Genomic DNA, 17271 nt, shown 5'->3' with positions numbered 1-17271 from the left:
GTTTGTTTTCCTCTGCATCTCTTTTTTTAAGCGAACCATTAATGCTAAGTCCAGTATGTGTAGCATGTTTCGTGGTGTTTATTTGATACCAGTATAAGCAAATCCTTCCTAACCTTCTCCAGCTGGTGCACTCACTCCTTGCACTAAATTTGGTCTCATTTTTATTTTCATTTCAGAAAATAATTGTAGTTACAGTTTAATTTAATTTCTGTATTTTGCCTGCTTTGTTTGTTTGCCTTAAGCCACTGTATTCCTCTTCCCAATATAAATGCTGGAGAATGACATGGAGACATTAAGCCTCCCGTTTTACCTTGTGTGACAGCCTTCAGTCTTTTTTCTACCAAACAAGTAAAGGGTACTTCCAAGCATGCTTTTTCTAAAAGATGTTTGACTAGCCTGAATAAATGCTGCACCTGCTTTGTATTATATGCTTGTAAAACTCCAGTTGAAATGACTAGTAGATTTATTAACTTTTCTTTAAAATTGTCTTCTAAAGTGCTTTTTTTGTCATTGTTGTTAAATACAACAGTAATCTTGGGGACGAGTAAACATAATCTTTTTATATTTTAACTTCTCTGTTATCCTAACCTGCTAACAATATAGTTTCTAAACATGGGATTACGTTATACCTTGAGACTTTTCTATGAATGGCATTCCTCTCTATCCACTTTTGGCTTCATAATACAGCTTGAAGGTATAACAGAACATACTTATAAAGCTGTTTCAGCACTCTATCCTGGGTAACAGAGCGAGATACCCTGTCTCAAAAAAAAAAAAAAAAAACACTGCTCAATGATGATATATGCACAAATTTTTACTGTTTCTTGGCTTCTGATAAAATGGTAGAATTTGGCTCTCTTTGCATGTGTTTCTTCTTGTATATTCTTTTTTTTTTTTTTTTTTTTTTTTAAGACAGTTTCACTCTGTCACCCAGGCTGGAGTGCAGTGGTGCAATCTCAGCTCACTGCAACTTCTGCCTCCCGGGTTCAAGCAATTCTCCTGCCTCAGCCTCCCCAGTAGCTGGGACTACAGGTGTGCACCACCACGCCCAGCTAATTTTTGTATTACTAGTAGAGACAGGGCTTGACCATGTTGGCCAGGCTGGTCTCAAACTCCTGACCTCAAGTGATTCACCTGCCTCGGCCTCCCTGGGTGTGAGCCATCATGCCCAGCCCTCTTCTCATATATATATACATATATGTTTTTGTTTTTGTTTTTGTTTTTGTTTTCCTGAGACAGAGTCTCTGTCGCCCAGGCTGGAGTTCAGAGGCGTGATCTCGGTTCACTGCGACCTCCACCTCCCAGGTTCAAGCAATTCTCCTGCCTCAGCCTCCCGAGTAGCAGGGATTACAGGCACCTGCTACCATGCCTGGCTAATTTTTTTGTATTTTTTAGCAGAGACAGGATTTCACCATGTTGGCCAGGCTGGTTTTGAACTCCTGACCTCAAGTGATCTGCCTATCTCAGCCTCCCAAAGTGCTAGCGTTACAGACGTTAGCCACCATGCCTGACACTCTTCTTATATATTCTTAATAGCTCCTACTGCCTACCTTTTATTTCCTCCCAAAATTTAGCCTCTGCTCTTTACAAAACTTCACCTACTTCAGTCCTGTTTTTCCCGCATATGCCAAATCTAAAGATCGCCATAAAATTATGCCATTATTTCTCAAATTTTGCTTTGAAGATCACTACCATAATATACATATTTATTTTGTAGACCATACCAAACTGATCTTTACTTTCATAGTACAAAATTAAAAATCTCAACTTAATTTCATATATGAAATCACTAAGAATTTTTATCCATTAACCTTTGACTTGTAACTGAAGTATATTACCAGTCTTATCATTTGCCATGGGTAGATACAACCTATTGAGATTTACATTGCATCTGTAAGATGTGTACATGTATGTATTCTATCAATACATAAATATGTATGAATATATATAAAATTTGGTGTTCTGTAATGCTTGTCTCTAGAGAGCATTTTTGGTGAATGTTTTCTGCCTTTATTTGAAAATGCATTTACTTTATATGTTGTCTGATTAAAATATTATTGTTAAGAGACTACACTAATAATAACTAACATTTATTGAGCATTTACTATTTGACAGGTACTGTGGTAAGCACTTTGCATGTTACTTTGTGTTAATGTCACAATAGCCCTGAGAGATGCAGTAGTGTTACAAATGAGGAAACTAAGGCACTCTAGAGGAGTTAAATAATTTGCCCACAGTCACACAGCTAGTAAGTGATGGATCTAGGACTCAAACTGAGGCATTTTGACTCTGGAGCCTCCATTTTAACCAATGTGCTGTATTGCCTATATGGATGTGTATAAATTTCTGCTTAGAGAATGATAAAACATTATAATATAGTTGCATGAACACAAATGTATAAACTGCAACTAAATCCTTTCCGTTGCAGTTCTTTTTTTCTTTTAAAACTCTGTTTATTCATATAAATTCTGCCTTCTGACACTGCCAAAAGACTTTTGCTTAGATTTATGAGTAGTGCATAATCTAGTACACATATTACCTATTAAGCTGTTTCTAAGTTATATAATCAGAAATATATTCTAGAATGGTTTCAAGAAGTTCCTATGTATTTATAAATTGTGTCCAGCCCGCCGATGGGCTGGACAGAATCAGGAAGGGGTCCAGTGAATATCTATTAGACTCATTGAGTGCCAACAAGAGTTTTAGCTCTGTCATTCCTCAAATGGTATTTTTCAGGTGAATCTTTGTAGCCCCTACTTGTTACTGAGAAGAGCAGTACTGGCTTGCTTACGTCAGCTTGTACAAAGAGAAGCAGCTGAAGTTTCAGAACATGCTGTTATGTTTGCTAAGGATAGCAGAGAAGAGTTGACTGCAGGTAATTCTCTTGATCAAGATTATGTCCAGCTCAAATGATTATTTTTATTTTAAATTTTCCATATATACATGAGTTTTGAAGCAGTTTAAAAGTCAATACGTCTTAAACCTGCTACAAGAAAGAATTGCTAACAGTTATTCCAACCAGTGATGTTACTGGTTTAGAGCGGTGGTTCTCAAACTGGTTTTCAAATCAGCAGTGTATACCTTACCTGGGAACTTGTTAGAAATGCAGATTATTGAGACCCATCCCAGACCTACTGAACCAGAAATCTGGGAGTATTACCTGGCAATCTGTACTTTTAAATCTATATTTTTACAGTCCCTATGTTAGTATAGCTGTGTGCCACCTAATGGCATTTTGGTCAACAACAGACTGCACATACAACAGTGGTCCCATAAGATTATAATACCATATCTTCACTGTATTTTTTCTATGTTTTGATACACAAATGTTTACCATTGTGCTATAATTGCGAATAGTATCCAGTACAGTAACTTGTTCTATGGGTTTGTAGCCTATGAGTAATAGGCTATGCCATATAGCCTGTGTGTGTAGTCTGTACCATCTAGGTTTAGGTAAGTATGCTCTATGATGTTGATACGACAATGAAATTGCCTAACAACACATTCTTCAGAACATAATCCTATTGCGCCATGCATGACTGTACTAAAGTTTGAGAGCCACTGATCTAGAGCAAGTTTTTTCACAGCAGTCAAATGAAATGGGATTAGCCCTTAAATAATTTATCACACATGCCTCTGTTTGCCACAGAATCTCACTGTCATAAAATTTATTATAGATATGTCTGCTACAAGTTAAAGAGTTTTTAATGCCCCTTCTTTTACATTTTAGAGCTGAATTAAAGGATTTCTTAGCCAGTAAGATTTAAGTGTATATCACTTCATTTTAAAACTATGATATGAATAGCCTGAATTTGCATATGAATTCAAAGAAACTATTAGCCTACAAAAATAGTAATAACAGGCCAGGTGTGGTGGCTCACACCTGTAATCTTAAGCACTTTGTGAGGCTAAGGCGAGAGGACTGTTTTAGGTCAGGAGTTCAAAAACAGCCCTAGGGGCCAGACACACTGGCTCATGCTTGTCATCTCAGCATTTTGGGAGGCCAAGATAGGAGGATGGCTTGAGGCCAGGAATTCAAGACCAGCCTGGTCGACATAGTGAGACTTCATCTCTATTTTTAAAAATTACATATATATATATATAAAAATAACACCCTGCACAACATGGCATGACCCCATCTCTACAGAAGATTTTAAAATTAGCCAGGTGTCGTGGTACACATCTGTAGTCCCAGCTACTAATTAATTAGGAGGCTGAGAGAAGAGAATTGCTTGAGCCCAGGAGTTTGAGGTTGCTGTGAGTTATTATGCCACCACACTGCAGCCTGGGTTACAGATCAAAACACTGACTCCAAAAAAAAAAGTAATTATCTTGCACTCTGGCTGGTCACAGTGGCTCACGTTTGTAATCCCAGTACTTCAGGAGGCCGAGGTGGGCAGATCACCTGAGGTCAGGAGTTCGAGACCAGCCCAGCAAACATGGCGAAACCCCGTCTCTACTAAAAATATAAAAAATTAGCTCTGTGGTGGCATGCGCCTGTAGTCCCAGCTACTTGAGAGGCTGAGGCACAAGAATCGGTTGAACCCGGGAGGGGGAGGTTGTGGTGGGCCGAAATAGCACCACTGCACTCCAGCCTGGGCACCAGAGTGAGAATCTGTCTCAAAAAATAATAATAATAATTTATGTATATAGTTTCCAAAGTACCATCATACTTTTAGAAAGTTATAGACTTCACGGAGCTTTTCAGTATCTTAAGCTTTTAGATCCATAATATATTTTACTATCAGTAATCTATGCTCTTTAAGTAACAGTTTTATTCTTAGGACATTAAAATATTTAGGGAGCTGGGCCAGTTGTGGCGGCATGTACTTGTAGTCCCAGCTTCCTTAGAGGCTGAGGTGAGAAGATCACTTGAGCCCAGGAATTCAAGGCCAGCCTGAGCAATATAGTGAGACCTTGTCTCTAACAAAAACAAAAATAAAAACTTTTGCTTCAACTTGAATTAATCAGCATGGCTGGGCTGCTATACAGGATACCTAGTATTGTGGGTTTGGTTCCAGACCATGCAAAAGCAAGTCAGGAATTTTTTTGTTTTCCAGTGCATATCAGTTATGTTTGTACTATACTGTAGTCTCTAAGTGTGAAATAGCATTATGGCTAAAAAAGCAATGTACATACCTTAAATTAAAAATTATTTATTGCTAAAAGATGCTAACCATCATCTGAGCCTTCAATGAGTCATAATCTTTTTGCTGGTAGAGGGTCTTGCTCAGTGTTGATGGCTGCTTAATCAGGGTGGTGGTTGCTAAAGGTTTGTGGGGGTGGCTGTGTCAATTTCTTTTTCTTTTTTTTTTTTTTGAGATGGAGTCTTGCTCTGTCACCCAGGCTGAAGTGCAGTGGCACGATCTTGGCTCACTGTAAGCTCCGCCTCCCGGATTTCCACCATTCTCTTGCCTCAGCCTCCCAAGTAGCTGGGACTACAGGTGCCCACCACCACACCTGGCTAATTTTTTATATTTTTAGTAGAGACGGGATTTCACCATGTTAGCCAGGATTGTCTCAATCTCCTGACCTCGTGATCCACTCACCTCGGCCTCCCAAAGTGCTGGGACTAAATGCGTGAGCCACCACACCCGGCCGGCCATTTCTTAAAATAAGACAGCAATGAAGTTTGCCATATCCATTGACTTCCTTTCATGAAAGATTACTCTGTTACATGCAATGCTTTTTGATAGCATTTTACTTAGAGTAGAACTTTGAAAACTAGAATCAATTCTCTCAAACGTGCTACCACTTTATCAACTAATTCACGTAATATTCTGAATCCTTTGTTGTAATTTCAACAGTGTTCACAGCATCTTCACCAGGAGTAGATTCTATCTCCAGAAACCATCTAGAATGATAATCCTTTCCAGAAGGTTTTCAGTTACTTTGCCTGGATCCATCCGTCTGTGGCAGTTGTAGCCTTACAAAATGCATTTTTTAAATAAGACAACTTGAAAGTCAAAATGACTCCTTAATCTGCAGAATGGATATTGTATTACCAGGCATGAAAACAACGTTTATCTCCTTGTACGCCTCCACGAGAGCTCTTGGGTAACTAGGCGAATTGTCAGTGAGCAGTAATATTTTGAAAATAATCTTTTTTTTTTTTTCTGAGCAGTAAGTCTTAACAGTGGACTTAAAATGTTCAGTAAACCCTGTTGTAAACAGATATGCTATCATCCAGGTAGATTTGACATAATTTTTTTTTTTTTTTTTTTTTTGAGACAGGGTCTCTCTCTGTCGCCCTGGCTGGAGTGCAGTGGCATGACCTGGGCTCACTGCAGCCTCTACTTTCCAGGCTCATGTGATCTTTCCACCTCAGCCTCCTTGGTAGCTGGACCACAGATGAATGTCACCACACCCAGCTAAATTTTTTTGTGTGTGTTTTTTGTAGAGATGGGGTCTCACCTTGTTGCCCAGGCTGGTCTTGAACTCCTGGGCTCAAGTGATCCACCTGCCTCAGCCTCCCAAAGTTCTGGGATTACAGGTGTGAGCCACCATGCCTGGCCAATTAAGCATAATCCTTAAGAACCATGGGATATTTGGAATGGTCAGTGAGCACTGGCATTGAAGTCACCAGCTGCATTAGCCCATCACAAGAGAGTCAGCCTATCCTTTGAATGTAGGAATTGGCTTCTCCTCTCTAGCTATGAAAGTCCCAGATGGCATCTTCCAATAGAACGCTATTTCATAGACTTTGAAATCTGTTGTTTTAGGCTGGGCTCTCGCCTGTTATCCCAACACTTTGGAAGGCCAAGGTGGGTGGATCACTTGAGGTCAGGAGTTCAAGACCAGCCTGGCCAACATGGTGAAACCCCGTCTCTATTAAAAATACAAAAATTAGCTGGATGTGATGGTAGTGGGTGCCTGTAATCCCAGCTATTCAGGAGACTGAGGCATGAGAATAGCTTGAACCTGGGAGGCAGAGGTTGCAGTGAGCCAAGATCACGCCACTGTACTCCAGCCTGGGTGATAGAGCAAGACTCAGTCTCAAAAAAAAGGAAAGAAAAAGAAAAACTGTTGTTTTGACCTTAGCTAGGTCTTCTGGCTAACTTGATGAAGCTTCTACATCAGGATTTGCTGCTTTATCTTGCATTTTTATGTTATGGAGACAGCTTATTTCCTTAACCCCATGAACCAACCTCTGCTAGTTTCTACCTTTTCTTCTGTAGCTTCCTCACCTCTCCCAGCCTTCAAAGAATTGAAGAGAGTTAGGGTCTTGCTCTGCATCAGGCTCAATGTTGTGGCTGATTTGAACTTTTTTTTTTTTTTTTGAGATGGAGTCTTGCTGTGTCGCCCAGGCTGGTGTGCAGTGGCATGATCTTGGCTCACTGCAACCTCCGTCTCCCGGGTTCAAGCAATTCTTCTGCCTCAGCCTCCCGAGTAGGTGGGATTACAGGCGCCCACCACCATGCCTGGCTAATTTTTGTATTTTTAGCAGAGACAGGGTTTCATCATGTTGGCTAGGCTGGTCTTGAACTGCTGACCTTAGGTGATCCACCCACCTTGGTCTCCCAAAGTGCTGGGATTACAGGCGTGAGCCTGATTTGAACTTCTATCCAGATCACTAAAACTTTCTCTGTGTTGGTTAATAAGGTTGTTTATCTTCCATATCATTTGTGTGTTCACTGGAGTAGCTTTTTAAACTTCCTTCAAGAACTTTTCTTTTGCATTCACAACTTAGATAACTGGCCTAAAAGACACAACTTTTGGTCTGTCTTGGCTTTTGACATGCCTTTCTCACTAAGCTTAAATCATTTCCAGCTCTTGGTTTAAAGTGAGGGACGTGTGACTCTTCCTTTCACATGAACACTGCAGTGCCATTGCGGTGTCATTGGCCTAATTTTGATACTGTTGTGTCTCAGAAAATAGAGAGGACTGATTAGAATAAAAGAGATGGGGAGTGGCCAGGAGAGAAAGAGAAATGGCATGGAGCAGTCAGAACACACTCAACATTTATTGAATAAGTTTGCTGTTTTACGTGGGCATAGTTTGTGGCATTCCAAAACAATTAAAATAGTAACATCAAAGATCACTGATCACAGATCATCATAACAGATATTATGATTTTTTGAACCCAAAAGAATTATGCAGTGAACATGTTGATTCATGTACTTAATGTCTTTATGACACTCATTTTATAGACATCTCTCTCCATATACACACATAAACCTTTTGCCAAATCATCTTAAAGCAGTCCCCAGACATCATGACAGTTCACCCTAAATACTTAAGTTTGCATTTCCCAAGAAGAAGGATATGGTTTGGCTTTGTGTCCCAATCCAAATCTCATCTTGAATTACAATCCCCAAAATGCTGATAATGATGTGGACAATGAAGCCCAAGGTGAGATGGTCTTAGATTGAGTTGAGGAACTTCCTAGGAATTGTAGTAAAGGTCACTCTTATTATGCTTAAGCAAAGGGACTGGCAGCGTTTTGCTCCTGCCCTAGAGATCTGTGGCTTTGAACTTGAGAGAGATTATCTGAAATTAGAATTTATGTTTAAAAGGGAATCAGAGGCCAGGTGCGGTGGCTCATGCCTATAATCCCAGCACTTTGAAGGGCTGACGTGGGTGGATCACCTGAGGTCAGGAGTTTGAGACCAGCCTGGCCAAATGATGAAAACCCATCTCTACTAAAAATACAAAACTTAGCCATGTGTGGTGGTGGCACCTGTAATCCCAGCTACTGGGGAGGCTGAGGCAGGAGAATTGTTTGAACCCAGGAGGCGGAGGCTGCAGTGAGTTGAGATTGCACCACTGCACTCCAGCCTGGGCGACAAAGTGAGACTCTGTCTCAACAAAAAAAAAAAATGGTGAGGGAAGCAGAGCATATAAAAGTTTGGAAAATTTGCAGCCTGAGGATGTGATAGAAAAGAAAACCCCATTTTCTGGGGAGAAATTCAAGCGTGCTGCAGAAATTTTCATAAGTAACAAGGAGTCGAATGTTAATCTTTTTTTTTTTTTTTTGAGACAGAGTCTCACTCTGTCGCCCAGGCTGGAGTGCAGTGGCGCAATCTCGGCTCACTGGAAGCTCTGCCTCCTGGGTTCATGCTATTCTCCTGCCTCAGCCTCCCGAGTAGCTGGGACTACAGGCGCCCGCCACCACACCCAGTTAAGTTTTTGTCTTTTTTAGTAGAGACAGGGTTTCACCTTGTTAGCCAGGATGGTCTCGATCTCCTGACCTCGTGATCTGCCCACCTCAGCCTCCCAAGGTGCTGGAATTACAGGCGTGAGCTACCCGCACCTTCCTCAAATGTTAATCTTAATCGCCAAGACAATGAAGAAAATGTCTCCAGGGCATGTCAAAGACCTCAGCAACAGCCCCTCCCAGAGGCCTAGGAGGGAAAAATGGTTTTATGGGTCAGACCCAGGGTCCCCCTGCTCTGTGCAGCCTTGGGAATTGTTGCCTTGTGTTCCAGCTGTTCCAGCCATGGCTAAAAGGGACCAAGGTACAGCTCAGGCCATTGCTTCAGAGGGTGCAAACCCCAAGCCTTGGCACCTTCTACATGGTGTTGGGCCTGCTAGTGCACAGAATTCAAGAACTGAGGTTTGGGAACTTCCACCTAGATTTCTGAGGATGCATAGAAATGCCCAGATGTCCAGGCAGAAGTCTGCTGCAGGGGTGAAGCCCTCATGGAGAACCTCTGCTAGGGCAATGCAAAGGGAAAATGAAGGGTCAGAGCCCTCACGCAGAGTCCCCACTGGGGCACTGCCTAGTGGAGCTGTAAGAAGAGGACCACCATCAAGGCCGGGCATGATGGCTCATGCCCGTAATCCCAGCACTTTGGGAGGCCAAGGCTGGTGGATCATGAGGTCAGGAGTTCAAGACCAGCTTGGGCAACATGGTGAAACCCCATCTCTACTAAAAATAGAAAAATTAGCCAGGCATGGTGGTGCGTGCCTGTAATCCCAGCTACTCAGGAGGCTGAGGCAGGAGAATCATATGAACCTGGGAGGCGGAGGTTGCAGTGAGCCGAGACCATGCCATTGCACTCTAGCCTGGACGACAGAGCAAGACTCCATCTCAAAAAAATATGAAAAGAAGAAGGTCTCTAGACCCCAAAGTGGTAGATCCACCGACAGCTTACACTGTGCGCCTGAAAAAGCCACATACACTCAACACCAACTGTGAAAGTAGCTGGGGCAGGGGGCTATACCCTGCAAAGCCACAGGGGTGGAGCTGCCCAAGGCCGTAGGAGCCCACCTCTTGCATCAGTGTGCCCTGGATGTGAGACATGGAGTCAAAGATCATTTTGGAGCTTTCAGATTTTTTTTTTTTTTTTTTGAGACGGAGTCTCACTCTGTCACCCAGGCTGGAGTGCAGTGGCGCAATCTCGGCTCACTGCAAGCTCTGCCTCCCAGGTTCACGCCATTCTCCTGCCTCAGCCTCTCCGAGTAGCTGGGACTACAGGCGCCCGCCACCACGCCTGGCTAATTTTTCGCATTTTTAGTAGAGACAGGATTTCACCGTGGTCTTGATCTCCTGACCTCGTGATCCGCCTGCCTCGGCCTCCCAAAGTGCTGGGATTACAAGCGTGAGCCACTGTGCCCGGCCGCTTTCAGATTTTATGACTGCCCCACTGGATTTTGGACTTGCATGGGGACTGCAGCCCAATTTCTCCCATTTGGGACGAGCATTTACCCAGTGCCTGTACCCCCATTGTATCTAGGAAGTAACTAACTTGGTTTTGATTTTACAGGCTCATAGGCCAAAGTGACTTGCCTTGTCTCAGATGAGACTTTGGACTATGGACTTTTGAGTTAATGCTGAAATGAATTAAGACTTTGGGAGACTGTTGGGAAGGCATGATTGGTTTTGAAATGTGGACATAAGACTTGGGAGGGGCCAGGGGTGGAATGATATGGCTTGGCTTTGTGTCCCCACCCAAGTCTCATTTTCAATTATAATCCCCAGTTGTTGAAGGAGGTACCTGGTGGGAGATTGGATCATGGGGACGGTTTCCCCCATGCTGTTCTCGTGATAGTGCGTTCTCACAAGATCTGATGGTTTTATAAGGGGCTCTTCCCCCTTTGCCTCCTTCACATGCTCTCTTTTGCTTGCTGCCATGTAAGACATGCGTCTTCCCCTTCCACCATGATTGTATATTTCCTGAGGCCTCCCCAATCATGTGAAATTGTGAGTCAATGAAACGTCTTTTTTTTTTCTCCCCCATTTTCTTTGAAGACACAGTCTCACTCCATCTCCCAGGCTGGAGTGCAATGGTGCAATCTTGGCCTACTGCAGGCTCCGCCTCCTGGGTTCAAGCAATTCTCCTGCCTCAGCTGCCCAAGTAGCTAGGATTACAGGCACCTGTCACCACGCCCGGCTAATTTTTTGTATTTTTAGTGAGATGGGGTTTCACCATGTTGGCCAGGCTGGTCTCAAACTCCTGACCTCAGGTGATCCACCTGCCTCAGCCTCCCAAAGTGCTGGGATTATGGGCGTGAGCCACTGTGCCTGGCCTGAAACCTCTTTTTTAAATAAATTGCCCAGTCTTGGGTATGTCTTTATAGCAGTGTGAAAATGGACTAATGCGAAGGACATACCCATACATGATCACACACCTAAGAAAATCAATATTGATTTGCAGCCCTCACACACATTTCCCTAGTCATCCAAAAAATGTGCTTTATGATTCCTCCCCTCCTCACCACCACCTAAATCTAAGATCCAGTCATGACTCACATTACCTTAGCTATTATATCTTGTTAGATCCCTAATCTGAAATATTTCTATCACGTCCTTCTAATATTTAAAAGATAATTTCTCTTTTAAAATAGTCTAATACCAACAAAACAAAACACCCACAAAGGCCAGGCACAGTGGCTCACTCCTACAATCCCAACACTTTGGGAGGCTGAGGTGGGTGGATCTGAGGTCAGGAGTTGGAGACTAGCCTGGCCAACATGGTGAAACCTCGTCTCTACATGGTAATACAAAAAAAATTAGCTGGGCCTGGTGGCACATACCTGTAATCCCAGCTGAGAGGCTGAAGCAGGAGAATTGCTTGAACTCAGGAGGCAGAGATTGCAATGAGATTGTGCCACTGTACTCCAACCTGGGCGACAGAGTGAGACTCTGTCTCCAAAAAAATAAATAAATAAATAGAATAGTCTACTAATAATATAACCTTTCAAATCTGCATACTTTCATAAATGCTAGATGAGTTAACTCTTCAAGAGAAAATGTATTTGTCCTTTTGGCATTTTCAGAATTAAAGGTAATAGATGCTAGATCAAGGCTAGTATTTCCCCTTTGAGGTATTACTTTGTAGTGAGAATATTGTATAGCGATATATGTTTATTCAGTAGTCCACAGTAGCTTAGTTGTAGTAATTAAACAGTGTTCTCCGTATAGTGGTTGTTTTCTTTTTGAGCTTTACTGTCACGTTAATATATTTTAAAGCTTTATACCAGAGTAAGGAAAACTTAATTATGTTTTATTAAAACTAGAAAATAATTATACTGGGCCAGGCGTGGTGGCTCATGCCTATAATCCTAGCACTTTGGGAGGCCTAGGCTTGTGGAACACCTACGGTCAGGAGTTCAGGACCAGCCTGACCACTGGTGAAACCCGTCTCTACTAAAAATACAAAAATTAGCAGGGCGTGGTGGCAGGTGCCTCTAGTCCCAGCTACTCAGGAGGCTGAGACAGAAGAATTGCTTGAACTCAGGAGGCGGAGGTTGCAGTGAGCCGAGATTATGCCACTGCACTCCAGCCTGGGCAACAGAGCAAGACTCCGTCCCAAAAAAAAAAAAAAGAAAAGAAAAGAATTATACTAAGAAACACTGGAGGCTGGGCACTGTGGCTCAATGCCTGTAATCCCAGCACTTTGGGAGGTCAAGGTGGGTGGATCACTTGAGGTCAGGAGTTCAAGACCAGCCTGACCAACATGGTGAAACCCTGTCTCTACTAAAATACAAAAATTAGCCAGACGTGGTGGCAGGCACCTGTAATCCCAGCTACTTAGGAGACTGAGGCAGGAGAATCACTTTAACCCGGGAGGCAGAGGTTGCAGTGAGCCGAGATCGCACCACTTTACTCCATCTTGGGTGACAGAGTGAGACTCTGTCTCAAAAGAAAAAAAAAATTAAGCACTGAATAAAATTTATAAGTATTGAGCTGGGTGCAGTGGCTCACACCTGTAATCCCAGCACTTTGGGAGGCTGAGACGGTTGGATCGCCTGAGGTCAGGAATTCGAGACCAGCCTGGGCAACATAGTGAAACCCCATCTCTACTAAAAATACAAAAAATAGCTAAGCGTGGTGGCGGGTGCCTGTAATTCTAGCCACTAGGGAGGCTGAGGCAGGAGAATCACTTGAACGTGGGAGGCGGAGGTTGCGGTGAGCCGAGATTGTGCCATTGCACTCCAGCCTGGGCAACGAGCGAAATTCTGTCTCAAAGAAAAAAAAATTTCATAAGTATTGGACACTAAATGGGTAAAACTTTTTACCTGATTAAGAAAAAATAATAACATTAATACTTTTTTTCAGTGACATTACATAAAATACTGCTATATAGGATCATAAATCCCAGAATTCAAGTGTGAACTAAAATGGATCTCAGTAGATTAAAGCACAGTATTTGGGCTAGTTCTTTAAGATGTATTTTTATCTACTATTTGAATAACTACTGAATGTGTGAGCTTCTGATATGGTAGTTTTGTTTTCTGTATTACTTAGATAATTGATTTTCTTCTTGTCAGATGCTAACATCAGAGAAGTTGGCCTTGAGGGGGCATTATTGATCTTACTAGACAAAGAGACAGATGAGAGATTATGCCATGATATCAAAGAGACTTTAAATTATATGCTTACATCTACAGCAGTGGAAAAACTCTCCCTGTGGTTAAAGCTTTGTAAAGATGTACTTGCTGCATCAGCTGGTAAGTATTGGACATTATCAGTTAAAATAATAAAATTGAAATTTAAAACTTTACATAAAATTGTTTACCACTGAGAATTCATCAGTCTTGTCTAACTAGCTGGATTCTGATTGTCTGATTGTTGCTTTTCTTCAAATGAAGATTACATTTCTAGTGTTTTAGAATTCTCTTTAATTTGAACAATATAAATCCAATACTTAAGCCTGCTCTTTTTTCCTTTGTCTGTCTTAGATGACTTTCCTATATGAAACAAATTAAAAAGAGTTATAATTTATACGCTAAAAGGTGTGACTTGATGTATATTGTTCCCATCAATTCTTTTCATACATACAATAAATATTTGAGACCAGGTGTGGTGGCTTACCCCTGTAATCCCAGCACTTTGGGAGGCTGAGGCAGGCAGATTGCTCAAGTCCACGAGTTTGAGACCAGCCTGGGCAACGTGGCAAAACACCACCTCTACAAAAAAAAATTTTTTTTTAATGAGCTGGGCCTGGTGGCTCACACCTGTAGTCCCAGCTGCTCAGGAGGCTAAGATGGGAGGATTGCTTGAGCCCGAGAGGCAGAGGTTGCAGTGAGCCAAGATCACACCACTGCACTCCAACCTGGGCAACAGAGTGAAACCCTGTCTCTACATACATACATACATTCATACATACCCACCCTACCCCTCGCACCATATGAAATTACTTAGTCACCATAAGAGAAAGTTATACAAAATTATGACATTTTGAGCAAGCCAGTTTCACTACATACAATAATGTTAATTTCAAGTAGTATTAGAAAACAGTGTTATTACCCTAATGTCTTTAGTAATACAAGATAATTGTTCATGAGAAAGTATATTCAAATCTTTAAAATTTATATCCTTGGGGTAAGAGAGAAAATAAATGAGAGGAAGAAAGAGAAAAACCAGTTATTTTCTAAGAACTGTACATAATTTATCTGATTTAAGCTTTTAACCCATTCTATGCATAGGCAATTTTATTCTATTTTATAGAAGAGAAAATAGGCCTGGAGAGGTAACCTGCTTGAAGACATAGACAGATTCAGTCCTACGCCTACATAACTTTTAAAATCCACAAGCTTTCCACCATACTTCAGTGCTCCCAACTCAGTTGCTCAAGCCTTAGAATTTAATGTAGCTCTCCTGTCTGAATTGTGTGATAGGAGAAAAGTTAACACCACATTCCTGGAATGTTTTGTATTCTCTGCTCTGTCTATCTTTATTCTTATTGGTCCCTCTTCCAGTGATTTACACTGGCTGTTTCAACTATTAATGCTATACATATTTTATTTTTCTAATTTTCTCTGCTGTTCCCCACTACTCAAGAAATTGCAAGGACTTCTTTAAAAGAAAATGTCACCTGAGCCCAGGTGTTCGAGGCTGCAGTGAGCCATGATTGTGTAACAGAGCAAGATCTTGTCTCAAAAAAAAAAAAGAAAGAAAATATATGTGTGCATAGATAGACTGATTACATTTTTCTGGTGTCTCACTTTTTTAAATTTTGCATTCATACTCCCTGAGCTTGCTCAATTTTATCTTGCCATTAATTCTTCATCTTCTGTGGTTTGGCTCCATACCTTCTCAGGAAAACACCTTCCAGGCTCTGTTAACTTGACCATAACTTTATTTGTGACATCTTTGGTATTCTAACATGCAAAAAAATATTGACATACGGGATAATATAAGAAAAGCAGTTTGGTTTGTTTCATAGCATTAGTTCCATTTTCAGTTGTTAAACAGTTTGTAAATTTAACAGTTAATAAGTAGAGGAGATAATTCACTACTCAGTGACCAGCTATCAGTACACCTTTGATACTGTAATGATGGCAATGAGTCTATCCCAAGAAAAATATTTTCAGACAATTTCAGTAGATTCAGGAACCTCCTGAAATCCATGCAAGGCTCCAGTGTTAAAACAGCCTTCCCAATGTATCCCACCCACACTCCCTACTAGAGAATTTTGAGTCTCCTTAAGTACATCCATCTACTTGCAGGGGATTGATAATTATTTCAGTATCTACTATTGTGTTTGTTTGTTTTTTTAAATATTTTTTATTGTGTTTGTTTTTTACTTTGAGTATAATTTAACAGCTTTGTCATTTTGACCTGGAACAGTTCTTACAGCATCTCCTTTAGACAACTGTTTAGTTGTCTGTAGTTATTAGACCTAATTATTTGATGTTATTAAAAAGATGATTGATCAGTAGCAATTGATAGTTAAGCAATTCTAGTCTGAATTTGAAGTCATTTTGTTGTTCCTTTTGATATATATATATTTTTCAATTGATTATAATTACGTATGTTCTCCTTTAATAAAAGATTTTACAGCTGTAACTTGTGTGGATACAATGCAAGAAGAAGAAGGAGATAAAGGGGATGATGCCTCAGTCCTGACCACCAGACATGATGAAAAATCCCATCCTTTTACCAATCCCCGATGGGCTACTAGAGTCTTTGCTGCTGAATGTGTCTGTAGGATAATTAACCAATGTGAGAATGCTAACAGTGCACATTTTGACATTGCTTTAGCACAAGAAATGAAAAAAAGAGATTCAAGAAGTAAGTGACATAGTGATGAAAACACCAAATGATATGTGTAAAATGCTATCTGCTTATGGTTTTAATATTTAAAATATTAAAATATTTTTTAAAAATGAAACTAGCCAGACACAGTGGCTCATACCTGTAATCCCAACACTTTGGGAGGCTGAGGCAGGAGGATCACTTGAGCCCAGGAGTTTGAAACCAGCCTGGGCAACAATGAAACGTTGTCTCTATTAAAATTTTTTTTTTAATTAGCAGGGCATGGTGGCATGCACCTATAGTTCCAGCTACTGGGGAGGCTGAAGCAGGAGTAACACTTGAGCCCAGGAGTTTGAGCTTGCAGTGAGCTGTGATCACATCACTTCATGGTTAAATACGTTTTTAATGGTTAATTAAGCTTCTTATATTGGCATTCACTTTAATGAGCATGTGCAATGCATTAAGTTTATAGAAAATAATTGGTTCTTGGGAAATAGTATGAATATTTACTAGTTCTCAAAAATTATTTCCTGGTTTGTAACTTGGGCCAGTTTTTGCTTATAGATTATTTTAGTATCATAGATATTAACTAAGAAAACAAGTGAGCCTTTCTCAATGTTAAGTAAACCTGATTGTAAGACCATTTTGACCACCTCTTACTGTTTAACTGTATTATTTTTAGCTATTTATGTTTGCCTTTATGGTTTGATGTCTGATTTTTTAAATTCACTTAAGCTCACATGTTCAAAGACACAATATGTATTTGTCCTTTTTTTTTTTTAGACAGCATCTCGCTCTGTCACCCAGGCTTGAGTGCAGTGGCATGATCACAGCTCACTGTAACC

At 41.0% G+C, this 17271-nt stretch overlaps 1 protein-coding gene across 8 annotated transcripts in view; it reads left to right on the top strand.

Moving 5' to 3' along the window:
* The window catches only part of HEATR5A (HEAT repeat containing 5A), a 131025-nt gene that overhangs the window by 80191 nt on the left and 33563 nt on the right, over positions 1–17271 (top strand). For all 8 annotated transcript variants that reach the window (XM_058429558.1, XM_058429556.1, XM_058429557.1 and 5 more), the window contains 3 exons: positions 2737–2875; positions 13717–13896; positions 16223–16462. In XM_058429558.1, coding sequence (XP_058285541.1) covers positions 2737–2875; positions 13717–13896; positions 16223–16462 — 559 coding nt within the window. The remainder of the gene's footprint in view (positions 1–2736; positions 2876–13716; positions 13897–16222; positions 16463–17271) is intronic.

This window comes from Hylobates moloch, unplaced genomic scaffold, assembly GCF_009828535.3.
Source record: "Hylobates moloch isolate HMO894 unplaced genomic scaffold, HMol_V3 SCAFFOLD_16, whole genome shotgun sequence".
Lineage (NCBI taxonomy): Eukaryota > Metazoa > Chordata > Mammalia > Primates > Hylobatidae > Hylobates > Hylobates moloch.
Note: the sequence above shows the minus strand (reverse complement) of the source record. Positions and strands in the feature narration are given on the sequence as shown.